Source organism: Erpetoichthys calabaricus, chromosome 3 (assembly GCF_900747795.2).
Source record: "Erpetoichthys calabaricus chromosome 3, fErpCal1.3, whole genome shotgun sequence".
NCBI lineage: Eukaryota > Metazoa > Chordata > Cladistia > Polypteriformes > Polypteridae > Erpetoichthys > Erpetoichthys calabaricus.
Window position 1 is genome coordinate 87156200 of NC_041396.2, and position 16796 is coordinate 87172995.

At 35.4% G+C, this 16796-nt stretch overlaps 1 protein-coding gene across 7 annotated transcripts in view; it reads right to left on the bottom strand.

Moving 5' to 3' along the window:
* Nucleotides 1-16796, bottom strand: part of LOC114648173 (DENN domain-containing protein 2D-like) — a 108013-nt gene that overhangs the window by 25921 nt on the left and 65296 nt on the right. For 5 of the 7 annotated variants that reach the window (XM_028797053.2, XM_028797055.2, XM_028797054.2 and 2 more), the window contains 3 exons: nt 6034-6111; nt 5812-5910; nt 5305-5391 (listed from right to left, as the gene is read on the bottom strand). In XM_028797053.2, the coding sequence (XP_028652886.1) occupies nt 5305-5391; nt 5812-5910; nt 6034-6111 (264 nt within the window). Of the gene's footprint in view, nt 1-5304; nt 5392-5811; nt 5911-6033; nt 6112-14349; nt 14548-16796 lie in introns of those variants that run through there. The other 2 variants (XM_028797057.2, XM_051924641.1) reach the window with 2 other exon arrangements.

The window sequence follows — 16796 nt, forward strand, 5'->3', positions numbered from 1 at the left end:
CTTGCTCATCCTCAAAAATCCCTACTGGAGGGCAGAAAAGGATAACTGTAATCAGAAAAAATTAATATTTCTATGGGAATATGTATGTTACACTGTCAGGAAAATACACCCTCACCGTCACAAAACATTTCTGAATTGTGCAGTGATGGAACAAAGCAGTTTGGCATATAGTTTTCTTCTAGCATGACTGACATTTACAGATACATCTACTGATTGACAGATCAACAGATAGATCGATCGATATTTGTACCCGGGGAAATTAGGATATAGCGAGTTGGATAATGGATGGATGGATGGATGAATGGGAAATTTGCCTTTTTACAGAATATCACTAAATAAATAAATCCAGACAATACTATGGTACTCAGGTTTGTCTTCATTCCCTCCTCTGCTACTACCTCCAGGGGGTCCAGAGTGCATGCCATAACTAGGCCCATCCTCTTAATTAGTCTGTTGATTTTGATAGGCCTCTTTTAAAGTAATGTTACTGATCCAGCACACTACAGTGTGAAGAAAAATTGCACTGGCCCTTACAGAGTTATACAATATGTGAAGAATGTCATTACCCACATTAAAAGAATGCAGTCTCCTAAGAATAAGTCTGCTTTGGCCTTTCATATATAGTTCCTATGTGTTACTAGACCAGTTAAGCCTGTCACTGATGTGGATTCCCCCATGTACTTGTGGCACTGTATCACTTACACATCCACTGCCCGAGTAGTGACTGGGCATAGAGGCTCTTTGGTGTGGCAAAAGTCAATAACCAGTTCTTTGGTTTTGCGGATGTTAAGTTGCACAGTATTCTTTCTGCACCACAAAACAAAAAACTCTCCACCCTACTCCTATACCCTGTCTCATCTCCCTTATCAATACACCCCATAAGTGCAGAATCATCTGACATGACCTGTTATTATATTTACACTCTTAGGTATATAGAGTGAAGAGAAAAGGAGACAGAGATTTTCCTTGTGGTACTCCAGTGTTGCCCACTTTCACATCAGAACACAGTCCTTGGGCAGGCTGCAGTTTATGAGATTCAACATTACCCAAGGCTCCACAAGCTCATCCACCTGCATATCTCAGATTTTATCCCTTAACAGGGATGGCTGGATGGTACTGAAGGCACTGACAAAATTAACAAAACATAATCCTCATAATGCTGCCAATTTTTTCCAGATGAGAATAAGCCATGTAGAGCAGATAGATAATTGCATCAATTAACTGGTTGAGTAGGATTTGCATTTAAATACAATCATGTTGAAGAATTATTTAATTGATCATATTACTTTATGATTAGACCACTATATGGTAGTCCATTCCCAGTGCTCTTTTGACAATAGTTACTGTTTTTTTCACTATATTCTGATATATACAGTTATTCAATTTGGAACCTTGCAAATGTAGAGTGCTTTGCTCACCATAAGCACTATTTGTACATTATTCTATTACTTTCTAAAATGAAGGTGACATTTAGTATGTTCTAAATATCTGCCCAGTATAAAATACTTTGTTGGACAGGATCATCTCCATTTACACAGTTAACTAAAGCACCACTGACCTGCAGTTGCCTCTCAATTGGTTCAGACTCTGATGGTGCCCTTCCAGCAAATACAGCAATAAACTCTATTTTTTTAACCTTCAAGATTAAAAACAGAAGTGCCTCCACACCTAGCCTCCACCACCAGTTGACTTGCAATAAAATGAAAAAGCAGTTGAAATGTGATTTACTACTTAATCACTTGCATGAGTTTCTGTTTAAATTAGCTCAACAGAATCTTCTAAATTCTGTTGGCTCCAAGAAATGGGGTGCAACAATTTATTGGAAGTGTATAAATATGGCATTTAAAGGAAATTCTCAAAAAATTAAAAAAATGTATATTGACAAACATTTCTACAATTAGAGCCTCAAAACATTTCTGCCATATCCTCTAAAGCAGAGGTCTCCAACCTTTTTCCCCCCTGAGAGCTACTTTTACAAAATGAAAATGGCTGAGAGCTACTCATGTTTTCTAACGTTTCTTCTCATAGCTTCTTTCAACCCAAACAAAATGAGTAAGCTTGTTTTGCCTGAACATTTACAAAATGGTGTCCACAACTCACATTTTGCATTAAAACATCACAAAAAATATTTAGTTCACCTGCAAGTGTATTTTGTATGTCTATATGCATTTTCTAGTGTATCTCACACTATTGAATTAAAACATGAATGCTGTCAAAGCAAAACAATGCAATTACAAATACACAGATATTGCTTATTCATTTGACATTTTGTTACATGTCACTGTTTCACTTCATAAGAGTATTCACATGTCCAGTTGCATGTGTGATGTGTTTTTCAGTTAGTCATATGACTGGCACTGCATGGAGACAACAAGAGAGACAGGTGTATGGTGGAGTGTAGCCACTTAGGTTCACTCTTATGGAGTCATTTAAATGTTCATCTGTCAGTCTTGTTCTGAACTTTGATTTCATGAAATTCATGTTGGAAAAGGCCAACTCACAGAGGTATGTAGACCCAAACAAATCATGTGTCCACTCATGATCCTTAAGTATCTACTGTATATGCAAAAAAAAAAAAACTTGAAAATGAATCAGAAACATTGGCAAGAACATCCTTAAAAAATGTAAATTCTTGGAGATTAAGTTGAGAGAGAGGATTTATGAGAGAGCAATTTAGTACACAGAATTGTCATTACTCTCTGACAACCACCAAAACACTTTATAGGACACTGACCACTTTAGCTAGGCAATTTCCAAGAGACAATATGTTAAGTCATTGCAAAGCTGAAAAGTTGTAGGTCTAGAGAATTATCAAATCAAATTTAATGATAAAATAATCTATTAATCCTCTTAGCTTTAATGTGAGCTATGTTTCTTGAATTAACACGGAAGATCCCATTCCTAAATTCTTCTTTAGGCATTTATATCTTTTTTTCTGAATAACTCTATAAATCCTTTTAAACATGAACCTTACAGCTCAATTTCACTTTTAAAAATAGGTATGATGGTATTATCCAAGATCCTAGGAAAAACAAGTGAGGATTGACTGCTGTCCGTTATCTCATATGATTAAACAGGGTTCAACAGTAGCAATATTTCTTCAATTTGTATTTTATACATTTGAATATTTTATTTCCTTATAACATCTATGCACATAATATTAAATCTGAATATATTTTCAAAAACCTAATGTTTTATGAATTTACATATCTAGAAATAAAACACACAATGCTTTAAGGATAGTCAAATTAAATTTCAATATCCTCCTTATATTTAATAAATGCCTTCAATTCCCTACATCAAGCCATGTTTTTGACCATGTCCTTTAGACACCTCTCTTCACCAATTTTTTGGTACTGTATGTCCTAGGAGTTATCTTCTGAGGTATATATAACCATGCACTCTGTGATACCTTGGGGGAGATGCAACAACTACATGGGGTTCCAGGACCATTGTCCACTTGGTCTTAGACTGTGATCTCCAATGTGCACTGGGACAGTTCGGAACAGGGTGTGATTAGGTTGTGATGAAAATCAACTCTTCCAAATCTGAGGTCATGGTCCTCTCACAGATTGTATTCTGAAAGTAAAGCAGTCAACTACTTTGGAGTGATCTTCAGACTGATCAATGAAAAGGAGGGAAGGACAGCAGTGGTTTTACATATGTTATGCATGACTGTGGTAGTTAAGTGGGATGCTCAGTTTTGAAACATTTGGTTTAACAATCACTGGTACAAGTGGCCTGGATGAGATTCCTCTCCAGGGGTTCAATCTTTGTGACAGGGAATGGTTGTCAACAATACAGAAGAATCTCAGATTACAGCTGCTATTTCTATGAATCAAGAAGAACTGGTTGAAGTGCTTGGGCATGCAATCAGAATGCTTGCTGGGCATTCTGCATAAACTGTATCACATGACTGGCCTTAGAGCTCTAGGAATTCACCAGCAGGAACTTGAAGAAGCTGCTGTTGAAAAGGTGGCCTGGTCAGCACAGAACAGAATGATACCACAACATTCTCACAAGTAAAAGTGGTATGAAAATGATAGTGAAAATAATAAATGTACTGAAATAATTTCTTAACAGCATCCTAAACCAACAAACCTCTAGTCAATCTCTCTAGTCAGTTTACTTACCTGGGACTTTCCAATTATGTTCATATCTCCTTTTTCTTTTTGGGTGGGAATAGGTCATTTAAGTGAACTAATCTAACATAACATTCTCAAAGCCCTTAAACCAAATCAGGATGATGGGACTGTGGCAGATGCTATCTGGATTCAAAGCAGGTAACAGGGATTAACATTGCAACAGTTTACCTCAGGGTCCACTCATTCTCACACTGACACAACAGACGAAATTAGAGACATTTATTATTCTAACAAAAGCACTTCTTTAAGAGGAGATTTAGAGGTCCAGAGGATCTGGTGAAAACCTCATACAGACAACAATAAAATGCACGATTCAAACCAATAATGCCGGATCTGGGAGTCAGGAGTGCCCACACGTACCTTAAACAATGGTTCTTTTCAAGGCAGAAATTACTTAAGTTGTATACAACTGAGCCACTGTAAGCAATGGTGTTCATCTATTGCCTGGATAAGACATTTGCACTGAAGACAACAGTGATTGGGTAACAGATGTGGGATTGCTAGCCCACAAAACAAAGAAAATCCTAGAACATTTTGGATACATAGGTAGTATATACTGTTTGAGACCTTAAACAAAAATACAAAAGGCACATCATCACCTGCAGACTAAAATAAACTGAAAATTGTTCCTAAAGCACACTAACATAAACAATGAGCAGCTACAGAAGCCAGTGTCAGTCAAGCAAATGTAACAGAAAATAAAAATAGGGAAAAAGATACTAATCTTGTAAATTATTGGGTTTTAAAAAGAATTTATACACCAGTACAATCACTCTCAGCAAGGCGTTTATAACAGTTGGCACAATATTAACTACAGTACAAATCAATATGTCATGCAACATCATTTGTTGACTTCCTCTTTTCAGTTAAGTTTGGTTTGTTCCCATCTAAAAATTGTACAAATCTTTGCATTTTTAAAGTCATTTTAAAATTTGTATATGAAACAGCACACATTTTCTTAGAAAAAAAAAACAAAAAAAACAACACAACAACTTTTGAAAATTAAGGCCACAAATTTCCACAGGAGCCAAACAAAACAATTCTATTTAAAACACTTTCCTGCAACTCTGTACTGTAAATATCAAATTTTAGATAATGGATTGTTATTCTCTTCTAAGTTGCTTAAGGGGGAAAAAAAAAAACAAAACTGTCTACTTACTTTCTTTCAAGACTTTGATGGGGTTCAGTAACATTGAAGTCCTACTGGGAACATCATCTGCTTTGGCAGTATTCCGAGAATTGTCTTCTAAAAGAGAGGGAAGAGTCAAATAAAGATCAATATTACCTTGACCTCATCTATTTCCAAGCTGGCAAATTCCCAAGTAAAATGCATCTATCACATTTAAAATTTTTGAAAAGCAAGTACTGAGAGTCAAACAAAAAAAGCTGCTGACAAGACTGCCAAATACCAATAATTGCATTTGCTTCATGTAAAAATACTTTGTAGTGCAGTGGTGGTGTAGAAAATATCAGAATTATTTACCTAATTAAGGGTGATAAGTAAAAGTGAACCACCAGACAGCAGAAGATTTAAACAATGCTTGCTGTGACAGGAGTAATAAAAAAATTATTTTAAAAGAAATTGGAAAGATATACTACAAAAACACCGTGTGCCACCAGATACTCTGGTTTGGAAGATTGAAGTGAAAAATAATTTTAAAATTACCTTCATTTGGACTTTTTTTTGCAAAAGAAGCAAACAGGTTACTGAACCGAGTCCTGGCACTGCTTAATGGTGCCTCACCCTCACTTGGCATCACCCCAGCTGTGTAGGGGAAAAAAAAAAAAAAAAAAGCAAAAAGCCTTTCAACTATTACACCAAGCAAAGTACCGAAGCCACTAAAAGACTATAGATAATAATTACTCTTCACAGACAGATTTCATTTACCTTTTTCTGATGTAGAAGGAGAAAGCCAGGTCCTATCCCTGGGGTAATTTGAGTGCTCTGTATGGGTCTTCTCAATTGCTAAAGACAAAGATAGATATGAAAGGTAACAGCCCGCTACTTTACTACACACATAGATTACAGCTTCCTGAACTCACTATATTGACTACCAGATGCCACTAAAACTGCCATACTTCAGTTTCTTAGTGAAAGACTCAAAGGTCAATTTTCCTGAAACAAATTACTCTTTGATTCCACCCACTTAGCAAAGATGTTCATGTAAGGCTATTTCACAACTTGAAACAGGACAGGTATTAATGACTGTAAAGGTATGTATGACTGTCTGCTGTGATGAATGGCTGTCCTATCCAACGTTAGTTCCATGCCTTGTGATCAATGCAACCAAAATACACTCTAGCTCACGATGGATAAAGTGAGTAGAGAAAATAGACAGATTGATGCAGAAAATTCTCATCTTTTCAGGCAAGTCTAATTTTTCATATTTACCCTGAAATACAGACTCCAGCAACATAAAAAATGCACTTCTGGATTCCCAACTGACTATGCAACCACAGCAAGTGTTACACTAATCCAGAAGAGTAACCAAAGAGACAGAAGACACCCAGTATTAAATACTTTAATTCTACACTATTGCACATTAGTTGCATTAGTTAATGTTTTGTACTTGTGTGCTTTATAAAGCATCTAATGATAGTGCTACAGTAGCCATGAAAGGTGCTATGAAACATGCTCCAATAAAACTGATACAGGACACAGCTCCATTTTTCACAAGGATAGTTTGCATGTGTTCTTGGTAATAGTGTGGATGACTTCATTAACTTCATTTTCCTCCTAAACATCAAACACCTGGAGGTTAACCTCCCTGGTAAGTGCAAATGTGCCCTGTATCTGTAAGTGGGAGCATGAGTGTGCACTTGCCCTGCATCTGACTGGCTTTGTGTCTAGTGATGGTTCTTATTTTACACTTAGTGCTACAATGGTAGCTGCATTACTTGTTATGTTTTTTTAAAAATGAATGGAGAACTTATTTTTAAGAAAAATATCCTGTTAATATAATTTACTATATTTAAACATTTACATTTGAGTTAATATCATAAAAAGGTGATAACCAATGAAGTTAATGAAGGAGTGTTGTGATGTGTTCAGATGCAGTCATGTACACAAAATTATTACTACTACTATTACTAGGCAGTAAACAGAATGTCAAATCCCATCTCCAGACTCATTATGAGACTCAAGATAAATCATTTTAACTATTACTGGTCCAAATGTTTAAAAAACAAAACAAAACAAACTGTAGTATGGAATTCACTGTTCACATTTGATAAAAATGGAAGGAACATAAAAAATTGCACACAAGTGCAATGAGCAACAGTAGCACAGTATTTAGCACTGTTGTCCCACATCTCTAGAGGAACAGGTTTAAATAGAGGCCAGCCACTGTTTGTGTAGACTTTGTATGGGGTCTATTAGGTATTTCTCTATGTGCTCAGATTTTAACTCCCCCAACACAAACAACTGTATGTTAGACTAATTAGCAAAGATAACTAAGCCTGGTATGAGTGCCTGGGAGTGTGTGTACCCTTTTTCAGTGCAACTGGCTAGCACTTTAAGGTCAGTTCCTGTTCTGTTTTCAGATTACCCTAAAACTGGACTAAACATTTTCAATGAATGGATAAATGTAATTAAGTTGTATGCCATTCAGATGAGCTGTCTTCAACAGCTTAAAAACCTTAAGTGGCTGATGGATTAAGCAACTAGAAAAGTCTAAATCAGGTATGGCAACAACTTAACACCACTTGACATAAGAAGCAACAGATAAAAAAGTCTAATATCTTGCCACAGCTTAATTGAAAAAAGTCTATCTTTATTAACCGTGAATCACTGAACTGGGTTCATAAGGAAAGGATGAAAAAACACACACACACACACACACACGCACACACACACACACAGAGTGATAGCTGAATGTATTAACATTACCTTTTTTCCACTTAATTAAATCCTAGCCATCTAACGTGCAAATTAGCCACAGGGTGTCACTGTGTTCCACCTACAAATGGAAAGCGAAGTAATGTATGCCCTAACACTCAGGAATTGAGAGTACCAAGGAATCCCACAGACAGAAGCTTCTAGGTTACAAATGTGCAATTTTTTTTGAAGTTGACAGCCACAGAAAACTTCTAAAACTAAGTCAGCTGTCACATACTACATTTCAAAACAACAAACTTTGTTTATTCTCATTGACATACAAATACTAGCTTGCTGACATTGCTGATAGAATTGTTGCAAGTAATGAAAAAAGGTCAACACAAAAGTTAAAAATTAGCAATGCGAAAATTCTCAGCCTAAATGATGAATATCAAATCTGAAATCATGTCACATATTAGAAGTGACCGGTTTATGAAAAAATAGCATTGGACAGTTGTCAAAATAATCTCCAACAAACATGTCTAACAAATAGACATAAAGAAAACAACATGAATGAAAAGAAACTGTGTATAACTGAGAGCAAATAGCCAAGTAAATTAAATCTTCAATGAGAGTCAATGAGCTATTCTCAATTATTATTATGTCACTTAAAGCTAAGACTCCAATGGTTAAGTTACACTGCCATCATTTTCTTTATATTAGTGAAACTGTAATTTTGCAAAAATGTGTAGATGAATTAATTACATTTTTAACTGTGCACACAGGCCACACTAGTAGGCTTTATAGACTGTATATGATTTAGGGTCTATAGGTTTGCCTCCTCTGCTCTGCATACAAGGCCAAGTGTAATGAACAAGAGAATTTCCCTTCAAACTTTATTTTTCATAAATATTTCACATTTCGCTCACTCCAAAATAGAAGTTTGTTAAAAATAAGAACTTTAACAAGTCACATATTCCACTGTAATAATTCAGTTATTACACTAAATTATACATTGACATTTCTCCAAGTAGAATGGGTAATATCACATGTCAAGTGTGTATTGTGGTATGACACAACTGAAAAAGACATCCTTGCACCTTTGGTTGTGAACTAAATGAAAATTATCTAAAACACAGTACATGTTCTGCAGGGACCATAAGATCACTGCAGAGGTATACATAGTTTCAATGATTGTAATGGTTTATTTTGTCCACTTTGTTTTATTTTGTAGCATAAACAAATAATATGTATTTTTTCAATTCTAAAAATACCAACCAATATAAAATATGACTAATGTTTTTGCTAACAGTAGCTTCAAAAATTAACTGCCATCCAAAGGGAAGAAGGAGAAGGAGGAGGAGGAGGAGGACCAGACTTACCATAATATTTGAAGCATAAGAAGAATCTGGATCAAGTAAATTAGAGAGGAGGAAGGCCAGAAAAACCTTCAGTGGGTGTGCCATCCAGGTTCTTAACCCAATTTGAAAGCTGAATAAATGAAATTAGATCACCTTGGATGACTTAAAGTGATAATGAAGAACTCTGTAAGTTAAGAAAATACATGCTTGTTTCCATTTGTTTGTTGTGTGAAGAAGCACTACTTGATGTTTGTTTTCTATACAGTGGCTCTCACCTATTGAGTGTTCCCCCAAGTCCAGTCCTGACAAATTAATGTGCCTAATGGTTTATGCAGCAAGTGAAGGAGTGATGATAAATATGCAAAAAATCAATCAGGTTTAGGAAAAAAAAAAAAAAAAAAAAATACGAAACCAGAAAAAATTCCTAGAAATTAGATTCTTTTAGAACTCTTCCAATAAGAAGTAGAAATGGCAGTTCACGCCCACATCCATTCATTGGTAAATGAAAAGTCATTACTTTAAACATCTAATTAGAATAATGCTGCTTCCCCGTTTCAATTAAAAGAAAAAGATCTCAGTGCCACAAAATAAGGCCCTTTTGTCACTGAGATGAGGAATCATATCAACAAAAGAATATTTGCATGTTAAACACAAGGCAGGCTGTGACTAGAAGTGTCAGTTGTAAGTGAGAGTTAAAATTTACAAATACGACTGACAGATTGTGCAGAAAAAATGTCTTTCATAAAAAGTGGGCACACTGGAGTGAATGCATCTACAAAGCACCAAGAAACTTCAAAATGTGCACTTTAAAAAAAATATTTCTGTGACATTCAAACAGCAAAATATATGTAGCATGCAGACATGTAACATGTGTGGTTATCAAATAGAAAGGTAAGGGTCCCAAGAGCACAAATACTGAAGCAATAGCTCTGTACAATTATAATGTGTAGAACAGCATCGTTCATCAAGTACATGGACTATAGTAGCAGAAGATCATGTTGCTTCCCACTAATAAAAGCATGAACTTTAGTTTCTGCTATCCCCAGACATGTTAAGGAATAAATTTGCACAAATTTGACACAAACGAAAAGAATTCATGAATCCATTCTGGCCTGTGTCAATGTTACAGGTTTGCAGTAGTGGCAGAATAGCATGGGCAAAGCCTACTTTACAGACATTAGCTATTCTAATACCAGTTAAGCATCAATTACATGTCAGAGCATATCCAAGCATTTTTGTCAATCATTCAAATCCCTTTATAAATTACAGTCTACGTTTTTTCAAATAGACATTTATAGCATGTTAATGTGCCATGTCTTACAGTACCCAATACCTCTAGTTGATCTCACAAACATGGCAGTGATTTAAATTTTCTTCAAAGGACTGCACCTGAAAAATCTGCAAGTGATATGTGATGCTCCTGGGCTAGCATAAACCAAAATTCTTAGAGCAAATTTACAGCAATGTATACCTCAAAGAATTCAATTCCATTTAAAAACATAATAGGGTCCTTACTAGATGTTTTTAAATAGGAGACTGTTGGTTTTGGCCTTCTGCAATTTAATGTTCAGCTCAAATCAGAGTAAAGTACACAGTCATGCACTAAAGAAGAATTAAAAAATATATATGTATTTTAAAATTATTGAAAAGTTTTTTTTATGCATGCTTTTCAGAGTTATCTGGTTTTCTTCAACAGTCTTTTAAGATGGCTGTTTTTCTGGAATTTCAGTATTCATGTGGATGGCTTCGAGTCTCCTTCTAATCTGGTTTATACCTTGTATAGTTAGTCCATTTACGATGGCTGCTCTTATCACTTCCATCCAGACACTGGGCACATTAGTTTTGATAAGTGAAGCTGAAATAGATATATCCAGCACAGCTAACAAAAATGATTAGTTAGTACTTATTTACTGTCAACACAAGAATGTGAACAAAAATGCAGTTTATGCCGTGATTATTGTGCATAAGGCTGCCTATATCCTTTACTACAATATCTGTTTATTCAAAGTAGTGAGTAGAAAAACAGGTATCTGAGCACCAAAAACTGGTAAGAAATTGCATAATTATAAAGAAGTGTACTCTAGCAGTAAATGGGTATAAATACTCAAATAAATATGCATCTTCAGTTGCTGTACTATTAAGGTAAAAAAAAGCTTTATACAGTGTGGAACACTGTAAAAGTATATAATTAGTTTTGTGAAAAATAAGGAGTTAGGGTGATATTACTGGGAGAACATGATGACAGAGGTGGCAGTTCTGCTTTCATCTGTGTTTCTGTTCTGCAACTCAAGGATGACTTAACTTACTAATACTTGTTACATAAAAAAACAAAATACAAAATCACAGGGTAATCAGAATTCAACCTCCTTTAAAGTAAAAGTTTAAGAAAAATCAAATGCCACGATTGTGGTTTGCTCTTCTGTTATACAGGGGATTAGAATAGTCAGACAACAAGTCAGAGACAGTATTTTTTTCTGAATGTGCATGAGGACATGAAAGTTAAATATCATAACACCTGCAAGAGCAAAGCAAAACATACTCGTATAGAATGTCTAGTATGAAACACACCAACAGAAAACAAGTTTTGCAACAGAATTAATCAATTTGAATATTACATGACAGGTTATATAAAATTATTAAAACTTGTCATTTTGGTATTATTCTTGTAATACACTATTGCATTCTGAGCTTTTTCAGGTATTGACAACAGAAGCTGAAGAGAAAGAAGTAAACTTTGAGGTAAAGTAGTAATATTCATGGATCATGGCACTGAAGAGAGTCATGAAATGTTGCATATTGATTAGTGCTTGCAAATAGAAATTTCACTGTACTCTGCACATGACAACACATACCCTATGAATATATCTTAAAAAAAACAAACACCACAATAAATAAGTCAAAAGCTACTGCTTTGTATTTCAGAAGGCTTTCATCATTGAACCTGGAAAATCTTCCTCTTTTGTTCATCTTTTTTTACTAGATGGTAGTGCAGATGGTACTTCTGAAGTACTATGAATGACTTGTTAACTCCTCTTTACAGCTATACTTGTGTTCATTCGATCTTGTTCAGTTTCTGTTTGGTACCCTCTAACAAAAATACATTCCCCCTTCAACTCCCACCAAAACCTCTCTTCTTCAATCTACCCCCATAACAAATCATGGAAAAAACAGGCTGCAAGCATCAAGAAGGGTGCTCTTGCTCAATACATTTGAGGTAGTATGGCAAATGCCTGTGTAACCTAGATGTCAAAACAATAAACATCAGTCCAAGCCCCATCACTGAGTCAATATATAACCCTGAGCATGTAACTTAACTTGTCTGTGCTCCAAACAAAATTATACACAATATGTAATGTATGTATGTTTGTTCTTAACTCCAATAAAAATTTGATCGTAAAATTCTTCTACACTATACTAGTGTATGACTGAACCTTATGATAGTTGCATACATTTTCAAACCCATTTATCCAGATTACAATCCAAGTATCTGGGCATATCTGCAGGCAAACTGAAATATAGAAAAATAAGCTTTGGACAGTCAAAGACTGAAGAAAGCAGGTATTCAATGACCCTGCAATTGCATATAGGAAGAACTGAATATGGATGCCATTTTAACAAAAACAAATGTAACTGGGTATGAAAATTATATAAAAACATTAGGCATTTCAACGTGAAATGCATGTTGTGTGTCAACAAAAAAAAAGGAAACAGATGTCCTAAATACAAGTCACTGTAACATGCAATGCATGTTTATAATTGCATACAAGCTAGAAAAGCACAGGAAGCAAAGGCAGATTAATTTGTAAAAAGAAGGCACATTTTGCGCATCTCCAAGTCACCACAGTTAACAAAGCTGCCTACTATGCAGTGAAGCACATTCAGAGACTGTGGCCATCCTGCACTCTGCTTCCTCCACCAGAACCAGCTTTCCTTTTCATGCGGATTACAACATGGTGTCTGCAAACAATTGCTCACAGTATTTAGTTTTAAAAATAAGCCAGTTCAATAATGTTCCACGATTATATTAAAGGTAAAAAAGTAATATCAAACTAGAACAGCATTTTAATTATTGCTTCAGGCTACAGTATGTCTAGGCAAAGAAATAACTGGGCAAGCAGAAACAAAACCCTGAAACACTACAAAACTCTCTCAGTCTGTTAAATTTGATCACAAACGAACTGATGCAGCCACACCTTTTTAATTACAGTAGATCGTTTAGAAAACATTCCGACTTTACCTGTGTTGTACTCTTCTCTTAAGAATCTCTGTTTCTATCTCTTCCTCCGTTCAAATTAAGCAGTTTATTTGATCGTGCATATTTAACCTTTTAAAAACTTCGCTTATTATTAACGAACTCAATCCACATTCTAAATACGCAGTTTGTCAATCAGAACATAATGAAAGAGGCTGTTCCAAATAGGAAGGCTTTAGCAATACTGAACTTGCAACAAATGTGCACTCTTAAACAGCTTTTCTTTTATGATAACAACGATACTTTGATAAACATATTACACGGATATGAATACTTAGAACAGTACCAAATTAAAAAAAAGCGCCCTTATAACCCTTCTGTTTTTTCCCCGTTGAAGGCATAACCTCGAGTTCCAGATGTCGGTACTTCCCAACTCCCAAACAGACCAGTCGGGAATTTCATGAACAGGAATTTCCAGTAAATTAGCAATACGTACATTTAAAGTTGTCTAGCGGAATTTGCAGACGCAACTCTTAATGTAAACACTCAGCCATTTCATTAACAATTAAAAAAAAAAATATATATACACATATATTGTTATACTGACAAAAATCTTAAACACGTATCCAAAAATTGACTATTGTTTCTGCATAGCATCGGTACATACTGAAAAGTAGCGATATTCACTTAACGCATGCTCATAAAACAAATACTTTTAAACCAAAACTGTAAATCAATGCAATAATGAAAATAATTTCGAGGACAAAGTTGGAATATAGACATATGAAGAAACTCCACAATAAAATTAAGGTTTTCCTGTTCCCCGGTACTCACTTTTCATGAGCCGATTTACGAACTTCTAAACTGAGCCCTTGTTTAGCAGTGTCACCCACTGGAACCGCTGATAATCCAGATTTCTCAGATATATTTTATGTTACTCAATACTAGCCGCAAAGATGAACTGAACACTACTATATGTGTGTGAGAGAGAAAGTGAAATCACACTGCAGGACGATCGAATCCCGCCCCCTTCCCCCGGTTTTTCTGTTTAGCTTCCTGATTTGCACATGCCTGCTTTGGGGAGACTGATGAAAAATGAAAGCGTTTCACTCGTGACTGCAGGCAGCTTAAGGGAAGGACAGCGGCAGGTAACCATAGCAGTGTCCACAACTGTCTTCTGTCCTCTTTTACAAAAGTTGGAGTCGGTGCTGCATTAAACCTGGAAGGTACATACATAACGTTCCACAGTCGGGTAGACCGCTATTAAACATACAACACAGTTTTCTCTTTCAAGAATGACTAACGGGCATTTGATGGAAATGTCGCAATAAGGCTGTAGTCAATCGGGAACACTTTCGTAAGCTATCGAGAATTTCAAACGCGACGCATCAATTGCTTTTGGCAGTAAAACGAAACGCTATTTGCTATACACGAGTATTGCACAACCTTCAATACATGTACTGTACTAAGACATAAGGCAATTTTAATGCCACTTCATTCCATTAGGCTTCTTGTATACCGGCGAGTATATCTGCCCAGAATGTGAGTTCATGGCTATGTTTCTCATATATCAGCAAGAGTCTGAAATACTGCACAAGATTCTGCATTATAACCAGGGCTGGCTCTAGCATTTTTGATGCCTTGGGCAAAGCTGTTACTGGTGCACAACCACCCACTTTGCTTTAAGTAGAATCTTCATGGCCAAACCTACACATAGAAACTTGGAGATAGGAGAGAATAGCCTGGACTGGGGAAAGCAAAATATGGAGGGTGTGCAAACAAAACAGAATTTACAGTTTGAGAAAGTTGATACGGATGTTTGATTTCTTATAGCAGCATCTATTTACAAAACTGTCTAAGAAAAATATGCTCATGAGGGGTGACATTAGATAAACCATGTAGGATTTGGGCTATATCAACAGACTTTATTTACTAGTCTTATTATTGTATTTCCTCTAAACAAGGAAAAGAGTTGTTTGTTATCCATAACCAAATTACCACTAAGTAGAAAACAAGTAGATTTTTATTTAAACTGCCAAGAGCAAAACTCAAATGTGGGGGTGAACAATAAAGAACAATATTTGCCACATTTTAATGCAAGTTTTACTGTAAGGCCATTTGGATAATAATTAAAATTAAATAACAACCTTTAGCAATGCATTCAAGAGCTGCAGTCCTACTTCCATTTTGATTGTTTAGTTTTATTTTGCCATGTCTGTGTCTTCTATGCTAAATCAGTTTCAGGACTATCAAGATAGATAGATACTTTATTAATCCCAAGGGGAAATTCACATACCATATCATCATTATTCGTGTCATTATTGGATTACTAACTATATTGTAAACCCCACTTCCCACGTTTATGATAAATCAACCTGCACGTGAAGAAAATAAAGAAACATACAGAAGCTGAGAACAGTGCAAAATGGGATTTTGGAAGACCACGTGTTGGTCATCAGACATTAAGACCAAATATTGTTAGTATGTGAATATAAAACAATATGATCAGATAGTTGTATTAAGTCTGAGTGTTCATAAGTCAGAGTTTCTACTGTTTGAAAAAATAATCCTCCAGGTAACCGTCTAGTTCACCAAACTTGATTATACCTTTTCTAGAACAGCGACATACACAAATGGTGTCAGAGTGAATGTTGCTACCCAAGCAACGATTTTAAACTAGTAGTACTGTTGTAGTGAAAGATCTGCACCAAGTTTAAAAGCATATAATATAAACTATGAACAAAACCTGCAATTACAGTACATTTGACTGAAGCCTTTATCCAAGACGACTTACAAGATTTGAGATACAGTTGCCTACATTTCTTTTGTTCTTCCAGTTGGAGCATAGGCAGGTAAAGCGACCTGCTCATGGTTACACAGTATCAAGAGTGAGGGATTTGAACCCACAACCTCAAAGTCTGAAGTCCAAAGCATGTGACAAGTCACTTCTTAAGAATAAACAATTCAAAAGTACCTAAGATTGAAGATATTTCTAAATTTTATTTGGTTATTGTTAAAAAAAAATTACATTTCAATTTGTAATTGAAAAGCCATTTTACTGAATAATTTGTAGACCTAAACATACTGCTTTTCTGTACATCTTCTCAAAAACTAGAAAGCATATGATATAATCATAAAAACAAAATTTTTTGCATTTGTAAAACACATATCATGAATGCAGAAGAGTCCAGAAGACTCCCTACAAGCACATCCTAGATTGGCCAGTTCAGGAAACATTTTGAAAAATTGATGTGTGAATCATAAGGTCTTAACTTTTGTCA